Source organism: Rutilus rutilus (genome assembly GCF_951802725.1).
Source record: "Rutilus rutilus genome assembly, chromosome: 21".
NCBI classification, from domain to species: Eukaryota; Metazoa; Chordata; class Actinopteri; order Cypriniformes; family Leuciscidae; genus Rutilus; species Rutilus rutilus.
In genome coordinates, this window is record NC_140226.1 from 15,082,193 (window position 1) to 15,108,523 (window position 26,331).

General features: G+C 40.0%; 2 protein-coding genes across 5 annotated transcripts in view; one reads left to right on the top strand and one right to left on the bottom strand.

Moving 5' to 3' along the window:
* The window catches only part of ston2 (stonin 2), a 29,451-nt gene extending 24,713 nt beyond the window's left edge, over window positions 1-4,738 (top strand). For 3 of the 4 annotated variants that reach the window (XM_084392663.1, XM_084392665.1, XM_084392666.1), the window contains 2 exons: window positions 455-657; window positions 1,879-3,937. In XM_084392663.1, coding sequence (XP_084248789.1) covers window positions 455-657; window positions 1,879-1,956 — 281 coding nt within the window. In that variant the 3' untranslated portion in view covers window positions 1,957-3,937. Of the gene's footprint in view, window positions 1-454; window positions 658-1,878 lie in introns of all 4 variants that reach the window. The other variant, XM_084392664.1, reaches the window with a different exon arrangement.
* Window positions 1-26,331, bottom strand: part of nrxn3a (neurexin 3a) — a 759,351-nt gene that overhangs the window by 406,140 nt on the left and 326,880 nt on the right. The gene's annotated exons all lie outside the window — the stretch shown is intronic.

Here is a 26,331-nt window from a genome sequence, read left to right on the forward strand (position 1 = left end):
GATATTTTGAAGAATGTCTGTCAGGCTCCTAAAAGGACAAAAAACACTATATAAGTATCATAAAAGTAGTTCACATGACTTGTGAGCTATAGTCTTCTGAAGCCATACAATAGCTTTACAAGAGCAATATGGATATGTTTAGGTTTAAGTTTCACTGAATATTAGCTTTTTTTTTTGTGCATATTCAAACATGTGTCGCCATCAAGATGAACATAAACCAAAACTGTTTCTGGCTTCACTGACATCAAGTCTGGCACACCTGACATTTCTTGAGTTATCTTCAGTTCATTTTAGCAGAATCGAGGCCAGTTCTGTGCTAATGATAAATTATATATTATGCAGCTCAGGTCCTTCATCTAAAATGCCATGTACTGTAGTAATTTACATTAATTAATGATTTGCTTTAATATTGCATACATTACATTAAAATGGTTGTGCATGGTATTTTTTGTAGCACTGGGACATCCTCATACGTTCTTCTGTCGTCTGGAGCTGGGCTCAGATTGGGAGGTGCCTCCCAAATTTGAGTGCCTGGTAGAGGTTGAGTTTGACATGCCTTCTGCTTCTGCGTCCAAAGCCACCGTTCGCTCTCTGTCCGTGGGGGACAGAACTGACTTGAAGAAATGGATCACCTACAAATCACATTACTCCTATCAGGTATTGTGTGTGTGTTTGTGTGTGAGGGGAAGGTGGAGAAAGCTGTGCCACCTTTTACTTAAGTTGTCCTCTAGGCAAGGAGCAATGCGGTCAAACTAACAAAACTTTCCACACCTTAGGGGTACACTGTGCCACATTGAATCAGTATAAATATAATACGAATTTGCTGCATTTTTAAATAACATTTTTAACATAAAGTGATTTATTAATGCACAATCTAATGTCTTATTTTGCTGCAGATTACTCAGATTTTCATTAACCAGCCACAAAAAAGGTTAATGTTAATTAATACATTTTATTTATAATATTGTGTATTAGTTATAGTATTTGTAATAGTATTAATATAAAAATCTGTGTAAAATGTAAAATATGTATTTTTATATATAATATAACTTAAAGTGCTCAATCACAGGTAGTTTTATATGATTGGTTCTTTCTAAATACTGTATACGGTCACATGACACATTTTGCACGTTTGCTAGACTAAAGGTTGGCACATCTTACCCCACTCTCCACTAAATATGCGTTAGCGCAGTGATTAAAACTATGTTTATACCTTGTTAGATGTTATACACCTGTCCTCACCCTCAAAATCGCACTTTAGGAAACCGGTAATTGAATCTGGTTATTTAGTGGTGATTTTCAAGCCCTTCGGGACGGGTCTGAGCTAAATGTCATGTACCCTTGTGACAAAGCCACTGAAAGACAAGTTGTCATGCTCAAGCAACCTGCTGTGTCAGCTGCCAGAGCTTGTTTTCCCTACTGCATTCCGAACATGTCATTAAGGTGGCTGGAGCTGTTTTCTACAAACATCTGTTCCTATTACTGTTCAGCAGCCACAGGGAGTGATTCATCACTGAGCAGAGGTGCGCAACAAACAGCAGGGCGGCAAGAACAAGATGTAAAACTCTGCCTGTAACCTCCGTATAGGAATGACAGCGAAACCTGCTGATGAAGCATCTTGCTGTATATGATAAATGCATCATAGCTGCATGGCAGGACAGTGGCAGAAGGTGTCTGAACCCCAGTGAGGTCAGTCATGGGCAGATTGAAATGGGATGAGCATGTGGAAACAAACAGGTGATGCCTGAGATTAGGTCGCGTTCCGTTTACACTAGGTCATTACTCCCAAATTCCTTGCCTTGTAATCGACTGCCTCCTTGTGGCAAGCATTTGCAACTACTCAACTACTCACTTGCACTTGCTTCTGTTGTCCTGTAGGTGGCAGTCGAGCAGAAGAATGAGAGCACAGTGGACAGTCCTCAAAACGAGAAGCCAGACGAGTGCACTCATCAGTGAGGAACCAGGAAAAGAGGGAGGGTCACAGGTTGCACTTGTTGAATGAGAGAAAGTTCAACCCCGAACTAGTTTTCGTTTACATTTATTGCCCATTTGGGCAATATTTTGAAATTGAAACATAGTAAGAATGATATGTAGAAAGGGAAAACACACCACAGACCCCTCGCAAAACACTACAGCATATTTCCAGATCTCCACATTTGTTGCATGTCTAAATATTTCAAAAATATGAATTACTATTGCAGCAAAGTACAGAGCTTTTATTTTACAGACATGAAAACATTGCTCTGCCCATATAGTGAATAACTCACAATCATCTCATTAAGTCCAATAATCATCTTTGCCTGAAACAATGCAGCTGCCATCTGTACTGCAGATATCACTGAGATTTTGTGTACATTTGTGTATATTTTGGCCTATGAACAGTCATTTTCTTGCTATTTAACTTTGTACAGAGAATAATGAGGGACTCGTTAACTAACACATTTCAGAACTGTTTTTAATTAAAAGACAAACCCTCACTAATTTCTAGTTAAAAATAAATGCTTTTATAATGTAGAATACATAATGTATAAACTAGTACAAATGTACTAGTGATGCAAATTGTTTACCTTAGATTTGTGTTCATGAGTCTATTATAAGCACATTTTAATTCGTTTTAATGAATATTTATATTTGAGTTCCATTTACAGGCTTTTTTTTTTTTTTGATCAGCACAAATTCCTAATGAAAATATCATTCACGTTCAATTGATCTTCAATCTTGAATTAAAATTTTGCCAAACAATGAGCAGAGTATTCCTATGAGGCGAAATAGATCATATATGTCAAATACCATGTAGGCTACTTTGCACATCTTGTTGAGTTTAAATTAGTGTATTTTTTTTTTACTGAGTTTAACAATTACCTGGGTTCAAAATGACTAAAGGGGGCTTACATTTTGTGTTAAACTAGTGAAAACTGCTGTAATGATGTCTTCGATTTTTTTATTTTATTTTATTTTATTTTTATTTTTTTTCTGTTTCTGTGTGCTTTGAACAATTTTTCTTCGCAATTCTTTTCAGGTGTACTGCATCGTTTACCTAATGGTTGTTGACATTATACTGATAAGTAATAAGTGCTTAAATATATTTAAGATAACACTTCCCAAATTATATTTGTGCATTATTTCATTTCATGTTGTTTTGGTTTCAGGAATCGCAGTTGCTTTGATTGTTCCCTGTGCACAAACCTTGAATGATAAAAAAAAAGTTATATAATGTATGTTTTAATCATAATTAAAATGATTATGATTTAAGATAGCTCTGTTTTGTCCTGTAACACAGAGAAAAACACTCGACTGACTGGTAACACTTTACAATAAGGTTTAATTAGTTAACATGATGAACAAAGAATGAACAATACTTTTACAGCATTTATTAATATTAGATAATGTTAATTTCAACATTTACTAATACATTATTAAAATCAAAAATTGTATTTGTTAACATTAGTTAATGCACTGTAAAGTGACATGAACAAACAATGAACAACTGTATTTTTATAAACTAATATTAACAAATGAGACTGTAACAGAGACAGGGGTGTACCAACTGCCACAAAGAGGCCCCAAAGATGTTCAAGCAGTTGCAGCACCACTGCTCTGAATATACCGTCCGATGGAGGCGTAAAAAAGAAGTGACGTGCTGATGAAGTCAAAAGTTCAGTGTTTATTCCCAAAAAGTGAAAAACAAAGACTTTCCAGTAGAGTGCAAATGATATTTACAGTGAAAATCCAAAAGAAAAATAAATAAACTATTCAAAGTTAACTGCAAACAAAGATTTTGGCTATGTCAATAAATTGACCCAAAAACCGAGCAACCAACTCACTCTATGAGCTCCATTCAACACTGAGAGGCACTCTTAAAAAGGATAAGCTCCTCCCACTTGGACTAAACCATTTAGTAATTAAAGGTAAAAAAAAAAAAAAAAAAAAAAAAACCTCTAACAGTAACAAAGACATAAACTGTTAGAATAATACTAAAATATACAAACATTGGAAACAAAACAAACTCAGTTAAATGTTTAACAATGTTTAACGAAGAATCAAACAGAACATCAGTCTCCCCCTCAGACATGAGAACAATTAACTGTGCCTTCTATTGGCGGGAAACAGAAATTTAAAAATGGTGGCAGTTACTGTGATCGGGTTTTGTCTGTTTGGTATGGGAAAATGTTCCAGTAGGCCTAAGTAAGTATGACAATTTATATTATGAAAGTGGATAATTGAAAATAAACATTTAACTTGTTTGAGTTCTTTATACAATACATAAATCAACATAGTGAAATGAATGCCTCAGTAAATGTTAAGCTAAAGAAAAAAGGACATGATGAGGACAGAAAGAACACTTAAACAATACACGATCATTGACACACACATATCTGCGTTAACTGGTGTTAAAATCCAGTGTCATAATAAAAGTCCTTTCACAAAACAAGAGTCTCTAGTCACAGAGACAGAGACCTTATTGTAAAGTGTTACCGAAATAATTGTTAGTGTCATTGTTTATGTCTTGTTTTTTGTTGTTGTTTTTTTTCAGGATTGATTGTTGTTTTTTCTGGGTTGGTTTTCTTTGTTAATGTTTAAAAAAAATATGCTTTGCTAATTGATGTAGTATGGATAGATATGTTTTATTTTTTATTGTCTTCATAATTGTAATTCCATTATCATTCAATCAGGCACCTTCATCTCTCAACTGGACAGCATGCATACAATAAAGTATGTTTAAAAAATAAATAAAAAATTACTTGCTGTTTTCCCTCATCTAGCTTATATTTTGATGTTGTGGATGGTATTTCTCTATGCTATATGGTATATGCTTTTTGTCTTCAGTTTGAAATGAAAACATTTGCAATATGATCACAATATAATGCATGATTTTCGATCAACAGACATGCTCATTAACCTTTTAGCAAAATGTATGACCTACAAAACAGGCTGCAAGTCAGAAGAGCAGAAACATTTACAACTCTCACATTTGTACTTGATGCTTTATCACTTTCCAAAATACTGTCAAGTGCTTCACCAGAGTTGCTCTACCTTTGATTCAGAGGTCTTTCACCTTTTTCACAACGGAATAAAGTACAGAGTTAGTTACGAACTAGCTAGTAGTTACTAAGCCTCTAGTCTGGACTTAACGTTCCAATTTAAGAGAACTTACGAACGGCTGGTGCAACCCTACCCAGCAGTGTAGAAAAAGCACGCCCGCGCGCACATGGTTGCCAGATACTATTGAAAAGACCGGGTAGAAAACGTGCTCTTTTAACAGAAAAGCTCTGACTGGGGTTTAAATTATTGAAATCTGGCAACCATAAGCATGAACGCTCGTAAAAACAGTCTGTAATGTGTTGTCTCCTCCTTTATTCGACAAAAATAAGTGGTTTTGGACAAGTTTTTTTTGTTTTTTTTTGACACATTTCAGTCTCGTCTTTTTTTGTCAACGATATTGATATAGTCACAGTTATCGTTTAATGACGTGGGTATGTCGTCTCTCATCGTCTTGTCTTAGTCAGGGGAAAAAAGGTAGTCAACGTACATTTTCCGTCATAGTTTTCGTTAACGAGATTAACACTGGTAACAATAAAATATTGTATTTTTATTTTTTTGACAAAATTTGAGACCCCCTTCAAATTTTGCTTTTGAGGCTTTCAGGGGCTCTCGTGGTTTTTGGTTATTTTGCTGTTGTAGGCTAGGCTGTAAAGACCAATAACCAAAATCATTTGGCGAAGTGATTTGGAACTGTGATGCGGTCAAGACCTGGAACTACTTTACCCATGCATTTCCCTGAAAATAATTGCTCACCTTAGAACGTTTGTCAACCAATCAGAATCAAGCATTCAATAGCCCTGTAGTATAAGGAGAAATATCATGAACCTGTTCTTTCTCACAGTCTAAAATGCGAAGACAGTATTACCCCCTCAAATCATCTAGTCAACATTCATGCGTTTCCATAGTTACCATCTTGAAAATTGAAACGCAGCAAAAGTGAAGGAAAGGTCCACTCGAGACTAAACCTGCAATTTTATTGTATTTCCATACACTGGAGATACAGAGAAAATCCTGGATAAGATTGGGCATTTTGAGCCTGATATTTTGGAAATGTAATCACTTTGACCTAGAGTGAAATTGGAACTTTTTTATTTTGTACAGCAGCAATTTCCCAGTGCTTGTCTAGTGACACTAGGTGAAGGAGATATTGATCTAGCAGAGGTTTCTCTACTGCAGGGACAGCGCCTGTGAGGATTCTCAAATTCTTAATAATTCATTCTCTGTCTGCACATGCATAAATGTGATAGGGTGAGACTTCTTCAAGAGATGCAGTTGAACTATGAAGTCATTTGAATTCAATATCTCCAAACCTCACAAGGATTATTTTATTCGTTCATTGTTCGTTTTTTCAATATTTATTTTCAATTTATTCCGCAGCTAAAGTAGTGTAAATTTCTCTTTTTGCAACAGAGAAAAAGTTCAATGATTTATGTTTCTATATCCAATTTTCAATAGATAAATTGATAGATAGACCATATGTAGATAGGTAAATACAGTATAGATATATAGGTAGATATAAATTGTATAGAAAGAGAGATACTGTATAGATAGATAGATAAGTAGATAATGTATTGATGGATGGATGGATGGATGGATGGATGGATAGATATTGAATATAAAGCGTAACACTATACAAACAGGTACTGTATATATAGAGATACTGGATCGATGGTTGGATGCATAAATACTGTATAGAAAGAGATACTGTATATATAGATTGGTAGATAGATACTGTATAGATATAGATAGGTAGGTAGATACTATAGATAGAGATATAGATAGATAAGTATGTAGAAACTGTGTAGATAGAGAAACTATATAGATAGATGGGTAGATGGATACTTTATAAATACTATAAAGATAGATAGATGATACTGTATAAATACAATATAGATAGGTAGATAGATACTGTATAGATATACTATATAGAGATACTATATAGATAGATAGGTAGATAAAAACTGTACATAAAGAGAGATGCTGAATGGATGGATGGATACAAAGGCTTTCAATCATGACACGAGTTAGCTATGATGTATCGTGCAGTCTGACATGAAAGACAGTTGATATTTTTTAGGCAAACTTTGATCGGAGTTAGATTGTACAATATCTAGCAACAATTGTAAAGCTCAGAGACAACAGTGTCGTTAGTATGCTTTAGTTGTGTCGAGAACTCTTACCCAGCAGAGGGCGCCAACAACAATATAAAAACGAAGAGAGAACAACAGCTGCTGCACCTTAGTCCTCCGCAGAGATGCTTTTCTTGGCCTACATTTTATAAGTGTTTTATATTCATCTGCACTATGTCATCAAGATATAATGTTGCCATAAGTGCAATAATGTCCTCGCAAACTGAACTTCTCAGCTTTTACCGTTATAGGAGATGGAAAACTGAATAGATCCAAAACCACCTTGATGTTTTTCTTGAAATTTTTCAAATTGTCAGTTCATGCCACAATTACGTCAAAGCATGTGATGAATCCACATTATTGATTTCTTCTGGATGGGTTAGTGTTCTGTTGACGTGGGTGGTCAACCAACCAAGATGGTTGGCACGACCGTCTGGCCCACAAAGCCGTGGGCACTGTAGCGGATCTTAGCGTGTTCAGATGTCCTATGAAGCCGTCTGCGTGTTTGTTTATCAGTCTTTTCATTTGTCAATTTGCTGTCTGTCTGGGAACAGAAGAAGGTCAGGGAAGACTGCCAAACCTCCAAAATGACCCTGTTGACCAATAAAGTGGCAGAGCAAATTCTGGATCACAGATCAAAGATTACTGTGATCCTGGCAGCATCACGGTCTGCGCACGATGTCTAGTGTACCTCCGTCAATTTAACATGAAAATTCGGTTATCATTTATTCATTCTCATGTTGTTCCAAACCCGTCTCAGCACGAAAGAAAACTTTTTTTAAATATAATTTACTAGTGCTTTCCATGCCATAACAATGAATGGGAGAAGCACATTAGCACCATAAAATATTGTAAAAGTAGTTCATCCTACTATATTCCAAGTCTACTAAAGCCATACCTTGAAGTTGTTATTCACTGAAAATCCAGTGCGCTCTTAACTAATGATTTTTGAATGAATCATTCAGATCAGTTTTGTGAACTGAACTGTTGTAACTGAATATTGACTTAAAATTCTATTTATCTTACAGAGCTCTTCAGAAGACTTGTACTACGGTACTTTTATGGGGCTTTTTTGTGTCATTTTGGATATGAGTCATGTGGATTTGGATGACGGGAAGGTGAAATAATGACAGAATTCTCATTTTTGAGTAAAATATTTCTTTAAACCCCCAAAAATGTTCACAGACATCCTTGGTTTTCACAGGGAGTTAATCTGAAGGAGCCCCTGAAGGCATTTTTAATACCATGACAGATCTCGACAACACGAGGAAGCAGTCAGCCTTTCTGAAAGACAAGAAAAACAGGATTGTTCAAATATCAATCCTCTTATGGGTCTTTTAATCTGGCCTGTGACCCACACCGTCCTCGCCACTTAAACGCATATGTACGCCCTCCCATCATCCCACCCGCTGGTTACTCCCCATTTTTGGACTGCACAGAGGTACGTACTGTATGTATGTCAACTAAGTTAGACATGCACACATCATTTATTCAGGCCAACTCCATAGTGGTTTATTTCTCTCGTGTGTGTGGCCAGAACAGACGGCCAAGACGATCCGTCAAACACATCGTCCATTGTATGCAGCCGCACAGAGTTTGTCTCTGAAAAGCGTCATGGTCGAAATCTACCGAGCATTGCCCTAAATCTGTAACCTTTACTCGTCTCTATGATCATGTTCACAAAGTGCGTTGCTTCGTGTTCTTCCAATGTAAATATCATGTTGGACCGTTCCAAAGGAATGGAGAGCCTGTTGATTTTGGCCCTGTGTCTGTGCGGCTCTGTGCTTGTTGTGATAGCTCTGATGCCATAAGAATTTTACAATGGCTCTGCTGTTTGTCCTTGCTGCTCTGTCACCTTAAAGCTGATGACCTCGCAATGGCCAGATAGACTGCTTCAATCCAGAAAAGCCTGTGTATTTGATGGTTGGCCGCAGAGTAGGCTCTTGCTTTCCTAGAGAATGTAATTGTCTCCTCAGAATGGACAGGCCTTATTCACTGCTGTTAAGCTCAATAGTTCACATTGTAGAACAGTTGCTATTGTAGAAAGGTCACTATGGCGCTCACTCACTCTCGCCAGACACTACAGCCTGACAAAAGCTTCTTTGATTGAGTTTTAGTGGTGAGCTAGGTAATCTAAGAGGCTTCAGACCCTTTCTGAAGAGGTCAGGGTTTATCTTCTTTGGTGGAAGATCAAGAAAGAAAAATATTCTATTTAAATCTATTTTGCGGCTTAAGAAGGCATTGATGAGCCGTACAGTCTCTTTCTTGGAAACTCTGACATACTGTATATGAGATCTATGAGAATTTACTCTGAATTTACTTTGTTTGGATTGAGATAATGACACAGATGTAGGTATACGGTTTGTTGCTAAGAGGTTGCTAGGATGTTAGTGGTTAATAGGGCACTAAAGTGTCCTACTTTATTTTTTCACTTTGATCAGTAACCTCTAGCAATATATATATATAACTTTATTAAAAAAACAGTACTACATACACTGCTGGTCAAAAAAAAAGAAAAGTCACTGTTCAAAGGCAAATGCTTAAGAGTCAATGATTGTATCATAATTGCAGTGATTATTATCTTATCTTATGATAGTTTATATCATGTTATATGTTTGGCAACAATTCTTCTAACTCTAATGGATGGGGTGTGTAGCTTTTCATTTCTTAAACAACCATGAAGGAAGACACAGGATGGCCATATTCCAGGATGACAATGTCAAGATTCATCAGGCTCAAACTGGGAAAGAATGGTTGGGAGGGAGAATCATTTTCACACATGAATCGGCACCTTTGAGTCCAGACCTTAAATTCATTGAAAGTCCTTGGGATGTGCTGGAGTAGACTTTCCAGGGTGCTTGACTCTTGCATTGTCAATACAAGATCCTGACCAAAAATTGGTTCAGCTCTTGATGGAAATAAATGTTGTGATGTTATTGCCATCGAGAGGTGCGTTACTTTTTTGGTCAAGATCTTGTATTGACACTACACTCTGTAAAGTCTCTTCCAGCACTTCCCAAAGACTTATATGCACTCACTGGCCACTTTATTAGGTACACCTTGTTGGTACTGGCCTTCAGAACTGTCTTAGTTCTTTGTGGCACAGATTCAACAAGGTGCTGGAAACATTCATCAAAGATTTTGGTCCATATTGACATGATAGCATCACGCAGTTGCTGCAGATTTGTCGGCTGCACATCCATGATGAGAATCTCCAGTTCCACCACATCCCGAAGCTGCTCTATTGAATTGAGATCTGATTACTGTGGAGGCCATTTGAGTTTAGTGAACACATTGTCATGTTCAAGAAACCAGTTTGAGATGATTTGAGCTTTGTGACATTGCGTGTTATACTGCTGGCAGCAGCCATCAGAAGATGGTTACACAAGGGTCATAAAAGGATAGACATGATCAACAACAATATGGCCAATGCTCAATTAATGGGCCCAATGTGTGCCAAGAAAAAATCCCCTGCAGCATCACACGCTGGCACCAGCATGAACAATTGAAACAAGGCAGGATTAATCCATGCTTTCATGTTGTTTACGTCAAATTCTAACTCTATACCATCTGAATGTCCCAGCAGAATTTGAGATTCATCAGACCAGGCATCTTCTATTGTCCAAATTTGGTGAGTCCGTGCGAATTGTAGCCTCATTTTCCTGTTCTTATCTGACAGGAGTGCTTCAGCTGCTGTAGCCCATCTGCTTCAAGGTTTGACGTATTATGTGATAAGAGATGCTCTTCTGCAGACCTTGGTCGTAATAAGTGGTTATTTGAGTTACTGTTGCCTTTCTATCAGCTCGAACCAGTCTGGCCATTCTCCTCTAAACTCTGGCATCAACAAGGCATTTTCGCCCACAGAATTGCCGCTCACTAGATATTTTCTCTTTTTTGGAACATTATCTGTAAACCCTAGAGATGGTTGTGCATGGATATCCCAGAAGATCAGCTGTGTGTGTGTGTGTGTGTATCTCTTCCTCTTGGCCTCCCAGTGCGCATATAATAAACCACGTCTCTTTTCTTTAGCAGACTCACCCTTCTCTCTGAGTTCTGCTGAACCTGTTGCACCTTGGTTCCCCATGGCTGTGCTGACAGCCTTCTTGCCTCTTTGAATCTCCCCAGCCGTTTTCTATAACCCTGACCTCTCTTGGGGAGTTTATGGCCATTTTAGTGTCCAATATGTTTCCATTTCTTGGATGTACAACTTCCTTCCAATCCCCTTGGCTCTCGGCTCCCTCTTTTCATTTTATATCCTCTGCTGTCCCGCTCGACTCATGGTCCACTCCTTCTTTTCATCCCAATCCCCCCTCTGGTCCTTCCTCACAGGTTAGTTGTGATGTTGACTTACCAGTCAGTCCAACCCCTTCTGTTCCTCTCTGATCTTTCTTAAATGTCTTTTACACCTTGCTAGTCTCTGTGATGCTTTAATCCTTCTTATTCTTGCACATTAGTCAAAGTCTAGTCTTTGAAAGTTTGACTTTGAAAGACACTTTTCCAAAGGCCATTATGAAAAATGAGTAGGCCTACATTTCATGTATTAGGTATTAGGTCCTGGTCACTTCATGCATTTTCTCTGCATCTCTGCATCGTGAGAAGATCATGTGTAAATGCCCTTTCGAAACATTTTCGATACAGATTTAAATATGATCACTCAAATCACTTCAGGAAGATTTGAGACATATTCCAGACAAAACTGGAAGAGTGTAAATGCATCTGGTTATTGAAACCACATATGTAAAATTGTGGTTGTGTTGCTCCTCCTAAATGGTAAAAAAAATAAACGTGTAAGAGCATGTTATAAGATTTATGACATGTTGTGGCCAGATATGACAGTGCTACTGCAACACAAAACGCCGCAGGGGAGTATCTGAGTATCTCGTCCACAAGCCAACATGCAAACTGCCGCAAATGAAACAGAAAATAAGTCGCAGACTCTCAACACATAATCATCTTCATTAAAAGTAGTGAGACTGATCTTTGATCTTGAAGCTTTCGTTGACGTGAATGCCGTTAAATTTGCATATAGCGCGGGAATCGAAGATCGGATTTATATTCATTTTCAAAATATTGTCTTGTGTTAATGATTGAGAGTTTTTGCAATATTCTCCAGGTAGATAAAGCTCTTTGATTTGTTCAGAATGTTAAATGAAGTGCATCAACAATTCAGATTACAGTTGTCCAATCAGAAACGGTATTGACGTGAATGCCGTTAAATTTGCATATAGCGCGGGAATCGAAGATCGGATTTATATTCATTTTGCGGAGACATGTATGTGGCCAAGTGTAAATGGAACAGTTTTAACAAATCAGATAGCTATCCGATCAGTAAAAACGCATGAAGTGGCCAGGCGTAAACAGGCCCTTAAATGGCTGGACGCCAAATGAATAAACATCTACACATTAAATATTACTTATTTGAGTTATTCTATCATTTTACCAGTAAAGTATATTATTTACAGTACAGTAAAGCTTCCTCTCTAAGAGAAAAACCCCCAGCTCCATTACAGTGTGGAAAACAGTTGGCCTAGCAACATGGTCAGTTCAAACAGAATGTGTTTTTGCATTTTAAAATGCAAGATGAATGGCAGTGCAATGGAAAAAAGCAAGGTCTCAAGAAAAGTTATGGTACAACGGCTTTATGTGCTAGCTAACTGTCAAAGATGGCCGTCTAGAGTTTGTTTGCATAGAAAAACGATGGAATGGAACAGTGGAATGCAAATACATGTTCTTTATGAACGGACCCTAACACTGCGCAGCAAGGTTTGGACTCACTCAACACCTTTTTATTTACCTCACGTCATTTCTATATTCTGTACATATATTATGTTCTTTATAGTTGCACATTCATGTTGCTATCTTACAAACACTCATTCTGAGTGTAGTATTGATTGAATGTTTGCAAGGTTGCTCTGTAGCCTATAATCTACAAGCTTTATTTCTGTTGCACTGCAAGTGAATTGTATTATAATGATATGATTCCCAAGTGCTCTCAGACATGAAACTTAAAAAGATTTTGCAAGCCAGACAGTCTTGTGTTAATGATTGAGAGTTTTTGCAATATTCTCCAGGTAGATAAAGCTCTTTGATTTGTTCAGAATGTTAAATGAAGTGCATCAACAATTCAGATTACAGTTGTCCAATCAGAAACGGTATTCTGGAGCAAGTGTTGCCCATGCGAGTGCTTGCAAGATGTATTTCAATAGAGACTCAAAACACTGTCTCTATTGTATTAAAGCTTCATGCAGCAAGATATAATCACCCACAATTCCTGTCCACTCACTCACTATACTGTCATGCCATTCAAGTGTGAGACATTAATTGTCGTAAACTCTTTAATTGAATCTTTCTCTTTCATTCTTTCTATTCATTTCCTCCATTCTCTCATGATTTGTGTCTAATGTTGGTCTGACACAGATTTTGTTATGACAGTAGCTTGTTTATTGCCTGTAATGATGAACAAAAGCATGATAACATATAATTGTTGCTCTTGGAAAGTACTCAATGTTTTCTGAAAGCTCTGCTCATGGGAAGCACACCGTGGGTGCTTTTTCCAATGGCCTTTTTCGGTCACATGTCCAGATATTTAGATAGATAGATTGATTGATTGATTAATTAATTAATTAATTAATTAATTAATTAATTAATTTTAGACCAGTGGTTCTCAAACAAAGGAGTGGGGTCTGCAGTGAACTCAAGGGGGCCCTCAAGATAGACCACTACACGAAGAGCACAAGAGGGTTAAACATGAAAGTATTAAGGAATCATTTAAGAAATTTCTCTTCAAGTAGAACCTTTTTGGCACAAGGGTTCATTAAAATTTAGTCAAAAACCCTATAGTCTATATCTACATAGAACCCCAGCAGTTAACCTTTTTTTAGTGTAATACTTGTTTTAATAAAATTTATTTAAAAAAAAAAAATCATGAATTATCTTGAGATATATATAAATATATACATATTTAAATGAAATGAATGTACTATTTTAGTTCTATAATGTTTTATTTAATATTTGTAGTTTTAGGAGATTTTATGGTACTGAATTATATTTAAGCAGTAGCTATAATCCATTTATTCACTTTTTTAAGTACAGACCTGAAAATGAACATGTTGTTCATACATGTTGAATGCTTTGGAGCACAGACTTGATCTCTTTTTAAAGACAGCACTTGGTAGATTAATGCTGAATTGAAAAAAAGTTTTAAAAAGTGAACTTAAATAAAGTTATATAGTTATAATTTTAGTTTATTGTTATGGAAAATGCACAAAAATACTATTTTAAATGTTAAAATTAATATATATTTTCCAAAAAATAAGAAATCTAAACAAGTCGTTTTACAAATTTAAGTATGATATCTAAAAAAAAGAGCTTTCAGTAAGATTTAGTTTGGATGCATTGCTAAAAGTTTCCACTAGATTAAATTTGTTTCCTGCATTAATTTCCTTGAAGTTACAAAGGTTGAGAACCACTGGTCTAGACTAGAGCTAGACTGTACCATTCATGATGAAATACTGATGTAATCTAATGAAACTTTTTTTTTGAGACGGAAATTGTATTTGTGGTTATGCACTTAAAGATTATTACAATTGATCTTTTATTCTATTTACTTCTTACATGAACTAACTGATGAATAAACATGTTTACAAATGCACATGAAGGGAACATTCAGACCCTTGGTGCACTTATTATTTTCAGCAACTGCAGTGTTTTGAAATGTATCAGTGTCAGCACTACTGATATTGACTTTTAATAGCTAGCGTCTGTCTAGGAGGGGTCAAAGTCAGCCTGGCTATTTGAACGGAAAGGTTGTTTAAGCCTTACACCTCTATTATGCAACATTACTATCTCTCTTGCTCTCTGTCTTCCCTCCTCTTTTTCTCTTGCAAAACAGACTGGCAAGATATATGATAAATAAAGATATCTGAATGACACAGACATTTTTTTTTTTACATTTAAACTATTTGTCAATGCAGTATTTTTACTGAACAAAAGAAGAGGTTTTAATCTTATGGTGCTGCCTCGCATATCATCTGCCGTACTTATTAAAAAAAAAAGAAAAAAAAAAAAGTTATTTTGGTTTTACAGCAATAGAAGAGAACAAAAGGCACTTCGAATGACATATACTGACTTCCAGAACTAACCATCTGAATTTAGGACACTTATGTCAAGAACCAAAGGGCAACCTGAACCCACATTTAATCCTTTAACCATTGATGTCACCAGGTCATAATCCAGTCTCTGACAAAAAGGCTCTCACCCTTTATACAGTAGGTGAGTTTTGGTTGACAACACAATTTTGTTCAAAGGTAAAAATGGGTAATCCCTTCAATACTGTGGTAAACGATTATATCTAAAAAGAAAAATAGCAATATTATGGATTTGGATTCACATACTCAATTGTCCAATAAAGCTAGTTTAGAGAAAAGCCTGAAGTGTCAGTCACTGAAAACTCTCCCATTGAAAATATTAGTATTCATGGAAATCAGAGAATATCGACCATCACTCTTAAAAATAAGCCAGACAGCGACATGTGGAATCCATGTGTACCAGATGTGGGCCGGATCTGGGCCGACACTATGTTGCTGTCTGAAAAGGTTACAGTACCCTCTAGTTTGAAAGAAAAACATAAATCAAGTCCTATTGGTGCTTTAAAGACCCCAGAAAACAATATGTTGATCTGAAGAATCATCAAAACCCTTTTTTAATCTCCAAAGAACCATATAGCAACTTCAGATTTCTAAGACCCAATGTGGAACCTTTATTTTTACAAGTGTACCATTAACCTACAGTTAAGAATATGTGGCGGCACATCACCACACATTTACTGACTCGGAAACCCTGAATTTTGGCCTGATACAGCTGTCTTGCCCAGAGATATGTTTGGCCTCAGACCAACGGCCCTAACTAGCCATTTCTCTCAAGCTGGGAGGCTTTAGCATTACAGCCAAAAGGTGTTATGGATGGGATCTCTTGATTCCTGCTTTTGGCAGAGCAGCTCATATTTGCCTACGTCCCATGAACAGCTGTAGGATAAAGAACTCACTATTAAAAACATTGAATCTGGGTGGAATTCCCCTTTACGTAGTTCATTTGGTAACAAGATTTATATCGGCAAAGGCATGACTTAAGTAAAGAATAGCTAAGTGCAAGAGTTATGACTTTCTCATATTTTATCTAAGAAAGTCAAAATCCAATAGACATTCTAAGCTACACACCCATTGCTATTGCACAGTTATTAAAGCACATTTATTTGCCATTTGAAACAAGTGTATTGTAATGCAGTAATCTATGTGTTTACAATAAAAAGTATTTAAAGAGCAGCACATATTTATGCAGTATTGCATGCAGTAACATGCAAAGTAATGCATTTATAACACCTGTGGTTTCGTTGTGTATTATGAATACCTTTTTAATGCCTTTTGAATACCTTTTGAATGCCCTACAGGATTCCAGTCTTACCATTTATGCAATACAAAAAACAGCAACATGTTGTTGTAATTCAGAGAGACATGTAATAGCAGGCCAAGTATGATTATAGATGCATGTAATCTTAAAATGATATAACCTACCTATCAACCTACCCACCTACAGTACCAGGCTCCAGCATCTACATCTACATAGGACAAGCTGCTTGGAAAATGGATGGATGGCCATATAATATACGTTTTACTCCATCAGTTTAAACTGAGGATAAACATACAAATTTAAAGATCCCCATTACATACATTACCAAGACGTGGTTGAACCAGCCACAATCGCTCCCTCAGTGCATCATTTGTTTCCTCTACACCAGAGCAGATCTTTGGGCCAGTTCTATCTCATAATGAGAAAAACAGAAACTCAGCTCATGCATGATAAGAGCGCTAGCAGGAGAGAACATGATGAGTTTCACACACTGGATAGCTAATGAAATGACACTCTTTTTTTCTTTTTCTTTTTTGTTGATAATTCATAGCTAAATTTAGGCTGTAAAGCATTGAATCTTAAGAATATTTTGCATTTAAGTGGGAAGTGTTTTATTGTGTAAAATTTCTGGAACGCTTTCGTCTGTCATGGACAAAGAAATATTCCCACCCTAAAATCATGTCATTTTCAATCAGAATATATGTTTTGTATTGTATATACAGGATAGTAATGTATAATATTTATAGGAATTAATAATAATAAGCAAGCACCCAATCGGTGTTACAAGACATAAGGGGCAGACACACGGATAAAGGTAATGTGAGTTTATTATGAACAACCAGATGAGTGATCGGTAGTGCAGGTAAAGGTAAGTGGGTGAGTAGATATCCAGATGGTGTAGACCAGTGGTTCTCAACTCCAGTCCTCGGGACCCACTGCTCTGCACATTTTGTATGTCTCCCTTATTTAACACACCTGAATCAGATCATCAGCTCATTAGGAGAGACTCCATGAACTGAACTGAGTGTGTCAGATAAGAGAGACATACAAAATGTGCAGAGCAGCGGGTCCTGAGGACTGGAGTTGAGAACCACTGGTGTAGACTTCAGTGACTCAGTTTGTTTTCTTGTAGATGGAGATTGGATGGAGATACTCAGGACTGGAGAGGACTCTGGAGCACACACAGGAGACGAGGAACAACGAGGAAGACTTGGAGAGAATACAAGGGAACAGGTAAACAGCATTGGAGTCCTAGAGGTAAGCACAGCGTTAGCGTCTTGATGCAAACGATACCGGACAATGACTGAGAGTGAGAAAGGTGCTTAAGTGCTGGAGGTAATTGCTGGATTGATGACGTGCAGGTGTGTATGATCAATACTCAGGAGAGGGAGTGCGCTGTGATTGAGTGAGGGTGGAGTCTGGCGTGATTGTGACATTACCCCCCCCCTCCACAGCCCACTCCTGAGGGAACGTTGGAGTCTACTTGGGAGTCTACTTGGGTTCCCCTGCTGCTGGGAAAGGATAGCTCCCACTCCTGTGGTTGAGGCGTCGACCTCCACGACGAAGGGTTTCTCTGGATCTGGATGAACTAGGAGTGGAGCGGAGGTGAAAGATTTCTTGAGTGACTCGAAGGCTTGAGTGGCAATGGGTGTCCAGGATAGAGACTTGGGCTTGTTGCGTAGGAGTTGAGTAAGTGGACTGGAGATGGTGCTGTAGTTCTGGATGAAACGGCGGTAGAAATTGGCGAAGCCGAGGAAACATTGGAGTTCTTTGATGGTGGTAGGCATGGGCCAGTTGAGAATGGCATCCACCTTCCCCTCGTCCATCCGGATGCCACTGTTATCGATGTTATAACCAAGGAACTGCACTGAGGGTTGGTGGAAAGAGCACTTCTCTGCCTTCAGGAACAACTGGAAATCCCTCAGGCGTTTCAGGACCCCCGCAATGTGGTGGCGATGTTCGGCCATACTTCCAAGGTCCAACTTGGAAAAGACAGTGGCACCACGGAGATGTTCTAGCGTAGCGGGGACGAGAGGAAGGGGGTAACGGAACTTGATAGTGATCCGGTTGAGTGCACGGTAATCAATACAGGTCCGCAAGCCTCCATCCTTCTTCGCCACAAAAAAGAAGCTTGAAGCAGCAGGGGAAGTAGACGGATGGATGTAACCTTGATCCAAAGCTTCCTTGATGTATTCCACCATGGCCTTCTCCTCCGGATGTGACAGCGGATAAATCTTTCCACGGGGCACAGGCTCACCCTGAAGCAGATCGATGGCACAGTCCCATGGCGGAGGCAGCTTGGAGGCTCGCTGGGGTCAGAACACATCACTGAAGTGGGCATAACAAGGAGGAATATCTACCGAACGTTTCTCCACAGGACTCTCGATGGAAATATAGCACTCACCATGGGACGAGGAGGACGAATAGGGCATCTAGAGATGAAGTGTTCAGAGGAACCACAGTAAAGGCACAGGTTCTGAGTCAGCCGTCTCTGACGTTCTGCACAAGTCAACCGTGCGCTATCCAGTTGCATGGATTCGTGGGCTGGTTCTGGAGGGCTGAAGGACTCAGGTCGACGGAGGGGTGGAAGAGTGAGCAACTGGTCTTGGTGCTCTTCGAGACACGACTGCATACGAGTGGCGAAGCGTGTAGAGAGTTGGATAAAACGTTCCAGCCCGATGGAATCCTCGTATGCAGCGAGATGCAACCGCACGCGAGGGTTCAACCCCTGACGATAAGTGGTGATCAAAGCTTGTTCATTCCACCCGCTAGCGGCAGCTAGAGTTCGGAATTGCAGAGCATATTCACTCACGGTCATGGAATTTTGCCTCAACCGATGCAGTCGTTCTCCAATCGATGAATCCCAGGTGGGCGTGCCGAAAACTTCCTTGAAGTGAGTTAGGAAACTGGAAATAGACTGGACAATGTCACTTTTCTGAGACCAGAGTGATTCGGCCCAACGGAGCGCCTTACCATTCAACTGTGAAATCACGAACACTACCTTTGAGAGGTCGCTCGGATACAAGTGCGGTTGCATCTCCAAGACCAGCGAACATTGCAAGATGAACCCGTTGCAAACCTCCGCCGATCCTGAGAAGGGCGCCGGTCGGGCCATGGGACTGGCAATTACCGGTGGTGAAGAAGCCGCAGCAATGTTTGCGGAAGTGGGTGCAGTAGAGAGTGCTGGTGGAACAGGTGGAAGTTCCTGACTGACATCGTCCGCGATGTCAAGGAAGTGATCCGGGATGCTCATGCTGGTGTTCATCGGTGTTGGTCCGGTATTCTGTTACAAGACAGAAGGGGCAGACACACGGATAAAGGTAATGTGAGTTTATTATGAACAACCAGATGAGTGATCGGTAGTGCAGGTAAAGGTAAGTGGGTGAGTAGATATCCAGATGACTCAAACTTCAATGACTCAGTTCGTTTTCTTGTAGATGGAGATCGGATGGAGATACTCAGGACTGGAGAGGACTCTGGAGCACACACAGGAGACAAGGAACAACGAGGAAGACTTGGAGAGAATACAAGGGAACAGGTAAACAGCATTGGAGTCCAAGAGGTAAGCACAGCGTTAGCGTCTTGATGCAAACGATACCAGACAATGACTGAGAGTGAGAGAGGTGCTTAAGTGCTGGAGGTAATTGCTGGATTGATGACATGCAGGTGTGTGTGCTCAGTACTCAGGAGAGGGAGTGCGCTGTGATTGAGTGAGGGTGGAGTCTGGCGTGATTGTGACAATCGGCATTAGAGTGATTTCTGAAGAATCATTTGGTACCAAAGACTGAAGTAATAGCTGCTGAAAATTCAGCCATCACATTAATAAATTACATTTGAAAAAGTATTAAAATGGAAACCAGCTATTTAATTGTAATTCTATTTCACAATATTATTTATTTATTTTTTTTACTGTACTTTTGATCAAACAAATGCAGCCTTGGTTATATACAGTGGGGAGAACAAGTATTTGATACACTGCCGATTTTGCAGGTTTTCCTACTTACAAAGCATGTAGTGGTCTGTAATTTTTATCATAGGTAAACTTCAACTGTGAGAGATGGAATCTAAAAATCCAGAAAATCACATTGTATGATTTTTAAATAATTAATTTGCATTTTACTGCATGACATAAGTATTTGATCACCTACCAACCAGTAAGAATTCCGGCTCTCACAGACCTGTTAGTTTTTCTTTAAGAAGCCCTCCTGTTCTCCACTCATTACCTGTATTAACTGCACCTGTTTGAACTCGTTACCTGTATAAAAGACACCTGTCCACACACTCAATCAAACAGACTCCAACCTCTCCACAATGGCCAAGACCAGAGAGCTGTGTAAGGACATCAGGGATAAAATTGTAGACCTGCACAAGGCTGGGATGGGCTACAGGACAATAGCCAAGCAGTGAGAAGGCAACAACTGTTGGCACAATTATTAGAAAATGGAAGAAGTTCAAGATGAGGAGGAATGGGAGAAGGTCATGTGGTCTGATGAGACAAAAATTGAGCTTTTTGGTCTAAACTCCACTTGCCGTGTTTGGAGGAAGAAGAAGGATGAGTACAACCCCAAGAACACCATCCCAACCATGAAGCATGGAGGTGGAAACATCATTCTTTGGGGATGCTTTTCTGCAAAGGGGACAGGACGACTGCACCGTATTGAGGGAAGGATGGATGGGGCCATGTATCGCGAGATCTTGGCCAACAACCTCCTTCCCTCAGTAAGAGCATTGAAGATGGGTCATGGCTGGGTCTTCCAGCATGACAACGAACCAAAACACACAGCCAGGGCAACTAAGGAGTGGCTCCGTAAGAAGCATATCAAGGTCCTGGAGTGGCCTAGCCAGTCTCCAGACCTGAACCCAATAGAAAATCTTTGGAGGGAGCTGAAAGTCTGTATTGCCCAGCGACAGCCCCGAAACCTGAAGAATCTGGAGAAGGTCTGTATGGAGGAGTGGGCCAAAATCCCTGCTGCTATGTGTGCAAACCTGGTCAAGAACTACAGGAAACGTATGATCTCTGTAATTGCTTTGCTCTGTAATTTTTATATATATATATATATATATATATATATATATATATATATATATATATATATATATATATATATATATATATATATGACATTTTCACGATGACGTTTTACAATGGCGAAACAAGCTTCAAACCTCCACCTGATCTGCCAAGACTATATCACAACATTCAAGAAGGTTCCTTCCTACTTTCTAAAAAAAAAATTCTTCATTTTAGCTCCTTTTAAAAAATAAAAGTTGGCATTGGGGTTGCTGCAAATATTAATGGCTGCTGTACAAAAAACTGTTTAGTCACTTGGGATAAAGGGATTTTTGCCACTGACTCACACAGACCATTTGACCCACTTATATTGGGATGAGACATTAAACCAGTTAATATCAAATCTGGCCGCCAGACATTGGGCTCTCTTATCACACCAACTGCTATTTATGGATGGGCTGAGCCAAGTTCAAGTGATGCTCCGCTGTCAGTTTTGTTGAGACATAAACAAGGGCTTCACGCCATGATCATCAGTCTCTGATCTCCTCCTTTTTGTTTCTTCATTCCAGGAAAAATTAACCTGTGTCAGGCATGCCAGTCTGTGGTCTGAAGAGTGGGCTTTCAGCCTGTTTGTTAGCCGAAGTGCCCAAGGGACATGTCACATGTGTCCACCACAACAGTAATTGACAAACAAATCACCCCTCATCCAAGGTCCAAGTATTATTTTGACAGACTTTGCTTTGTTCCAATCAATATTTGATGGACATTAGAGACAACAACAGGTTTTGTGCAGCAAAAGACAGAAAACCAATAGTAAATTTAGTAAACCCATTTCTAACTGTCGCAAATGGCCAAACACACAATTAGGGTAACACCATTACGGTAACGCACATTGCACTAAAATATTGCAAGCATTAACTGAATAAATAAAAAACAGTGTAACACATACACACACACAAAAAAATCACATCACTGCTAACAAAATTTTTAAAGAAATTCAATATTTTATATTAAATATAATTACATGTTCATCTGGGACTTCTTTAGTACATACATACATTATAAGATAATTCATAGTTTGTCTAGCAAAAAAAAAAAATTCTACCCCTAGCCATACAAGCAAAAGCATGGGAAATCATCCCGGGTGTGTCAGAATGGGTGTTAAACATAATAAATAAAGCGAGGCTACTCGCTGCAGTTCGCTCGCAGACCCCCACGCTTTCAAGCCGTGGTCGAAACTACGGTGAAAAGCGAAGTAGCACATCTACTTCGTGCCGAGATAGCGAAACCTCTAGGATTCCTCTAACACAGAGCGAGTCGGGTTTTTACAGTCGTTATTTTCTCGTTCCAAAGAAGGATGGTGGTCTCCGACCCATCCTAGACCTAGACATTTGAACAAAGCGCTTATGAGGCGATCGTTCAAAATGCTGAAGACCAAACAAATCCTCGCGCAAATTCGCCCAGGGGACTGGTTTATATCAGTAGATCTGAAAGACGTGTATTTTCAGATACAAATAGCGCCCCGTCACAGGCCATTCTTGAGATTCGGCTTTGAGGGTCGAGCTTTCCAGTACACTGTCCTGCCGTTCGGCCTGTCTTTAGCACCTCGTACGTTCACGAAGTGCATGGACACGGCGCTCGCTCCCCTGAGACAACAGGGCATGCGAATACTGAACTATTTAGGATTTGCCAGGCGCGCGTCAAGAGCGGTTCACAGCCGAGGAGACCAACGCTCTCGTGACGAGAGCGTAAAAGAGAGAGAAGTGACATTGGGGATGGAGAAACACACCCAAATTAGCTTCGGTTAAACAGGCATATAATAATGTGGGTAAATGTGTAAGCTAGATGTATGCTTTTATAATAAATTATTATATTTATAATAAATTGTCTATCTATCTATCTATCTATCTATCTATCTATCTATCTATCTATCTATCTATCTATCTATCTATCTATCGTTTGTAATAATATGATTTGCAAAAATGAAAACTGCTGCTTCTGTGTAGATTAGAGAATCACAGTGTATGAGCGTTGTGCACTCTATACATTATGGTCAAGCATGCGCCCTTAAAATAGCATAATGAACAACGCGCAACGCGCCACTGACTTTAGACTAGGTTTTTTCTGGCCAGTGGCGCAATTGTTTTATGGAACAGTAAAATAGCACCAGGGAACGTTTGCGCCGGAACACGCCTCCTTTTTTGCGCTGAACCGCCCAGGGAGCGCAAGTTCATTCCCTAGTTTAGCGACGTGCTTCTGTGGAGGGAAAAGCGCGCTTTGCGCGGGTGCAAAATAGGAATGAAACATGCGTCGGTGTACAAAGTCAATTGCGCTGGGTGCAAGATAGGGCCCTCTGTGTCAATGCAAGCGCGGCTTACGTCACAGCGCGCGCTCTCCATCCAGCACCTAGCGGCGTCATTCAAAGCTGGCAATGTCACTCCTCTCAAAATGTTTGTTCATTCTGGGCCGCATGGCATCGGCTTCAGCAGTGCTTCAGCTGGGTCTGCTACAAATGCGCACCCTCCAGTACTGGCTGAAGTCCCGAGTCCCGTCTTGCGCGTGGACCTCGGGTCACTTTGGTCTCAGGGTAACCCAGGGCTGTATCGAAGCCCTGGAACTTTGGAAGGCAGCCGACTGGTACCAGTCAGGTGTCAACATGGGGACTGTCTCAAAGCTAAAAGTAGTCTCGACAGATGCTTCCAACCTCAGTTGGGGTGCCCTGTACGAGGGCAGGCCAGCTTCCTGCCATTGGTCAGGCCCGGAGAAATGCCTACACATAAACTGTCAAGAGATGAGAGCGGTCGAGCTAGCACTGGAGTTTTTTCTCCCATACTTGAAGGGTCACCATGTCTTAGTCCGATCGGACAACATGTCAGTGGTGTCCTACATAAACCGCCAGGGCGGTATCAGATGTCGGAGCCTGTACACCATGGCCAAACGCCTTCTCGTTTGGGCTCAGCACAACCTGCGCTCGCTGAGAGCAGCGCACGTGCCAGGCATTCTGAACCTGGGTCCAGACATGCTATCCAGGGGCAACGGTGAGCCAGGGGAATGGTCCCTTCACCCTCAGGTGGTTCAGTTGGTATTGAGCACCTTCGGCAGGGCAGAGGTCGACCTCTTCGCCTCAGAAGACAACGCTCATTGCCCAACATACTTCATGAAGCGCAGGGATGCGCTGGCCCACGACTGGCCCAGTCGCCCGCTCTATGCATTCCCACCGATCTCGTTGTTACCACAGGTTATCAAACGGATCAGGGAGAGCAAATGCGTTGTGCTCCTAGTAGCTCTGCTTTGGAGGAACCAAGTGTTTTTCCCGGAGCTGATGCAGCTACTGGGGACAGCCCCGTGGCCGATCCCAGTGAGGAGGGACCGTTCGTTACGTTCGGCCGGAATATTCTGACTTACTCGTCTTATGAGCCCAGGGCATTTGCCCCGGGACGTTGGCTGAGAAAGTTGTGAGCACGCACGCCGTTTTACACGGGGTTCCCAACACGAGAGTACTCTCGAAAGGGAACGTCTCGGTTACTAACGTAACCTCGGTTCCCTGAGATGAGGGAACGAGTGTTGCATAACCTTGCCGTGCTTGTGCTTCGATCTGGTATCGCTTCAGTCGATGAAACCAAAGGGCAACCTCGGGTGTCTCGGCTTAATATAGCCATGAGCCACGGCCATTTTGGCGGACTGTGATGCGCGTAGGACGCGAAGCGCACTCATTGGTTTGCATGTCACAGCTGCCTCTCCATAGGTTGCAGCAGTTGCTGCAGAGCAGCCAATAAGCGCTCGAGCCGTCTCGCTTAGGTCTGCTTGCTGTAGCAAGTGCATTTTAAATTAAAGAAAAATGAAAGGATAATTTTCCTTTCAGCTAAGGCTTACGCAACACTCGTTCCCTCATCTCAGGGAACCGAGGTTACGTTAGTAACCGAGTATATATATGATATACTCGGTTAGTAACCGAGTGTGTGTATATATATATATATATATATATATATATATATATATAATATATAGCTACTGGGGTGCCTCAGGGCTCAGTGCTTGGACCACTTCTCTTCTCCATCTAGATGACATCACTAGGATCTGTGATTCAAAAACATGGCTTTTCCTATCACTGCTACGCTGGTGACACACAACTCTACCTTTCATTCCAGCCTGATGATCCGACGGTTGCTGCTCGCATCTCAGCCTGCCTGACAGACATTTCTGGATGGATGAAGGACCACCACCTTCAACTAAACCTTGCAAAGACAGAGTTGCTTGTAGTCCCGGCCAACCGAACACTACACCACAACTTCTCCATTCAGCTAGGTTTGTCATCCATAACTCCATCAAGGTCAGCCAGGAACCTTGGAGTTGTGATTTGATGATCAATTGAACTTTACAGTCCACATTGCTAGAACTGCCCGGTCCTGCAGATTTGCCTTATACAACATTAGGAGGATCAGGCCCTTCCTACACAAGTTGTGCATGCTACACAACTCCTTGTCCAAGCACTTGTTCTATACAGACTGGACTATTGTAATGCTCTCCTAGTAGGTCTTCCACCTTGCACTGTCAAACCTCTGCAACTGATCCAAAATGCTGCAGATAGAGTGGTCTTTAACGAGCCGGAGAGAGCACACGTCACTCCTCTCCTCACAAAATTGCACTGGTTGCCAGTTGCCGCTCGCATCAAATTCAAGTCACTGACTTTTGCCTACTTAACAACCACTGGCTCTGCTCCCTCCTACCTAAACTCATTACTTC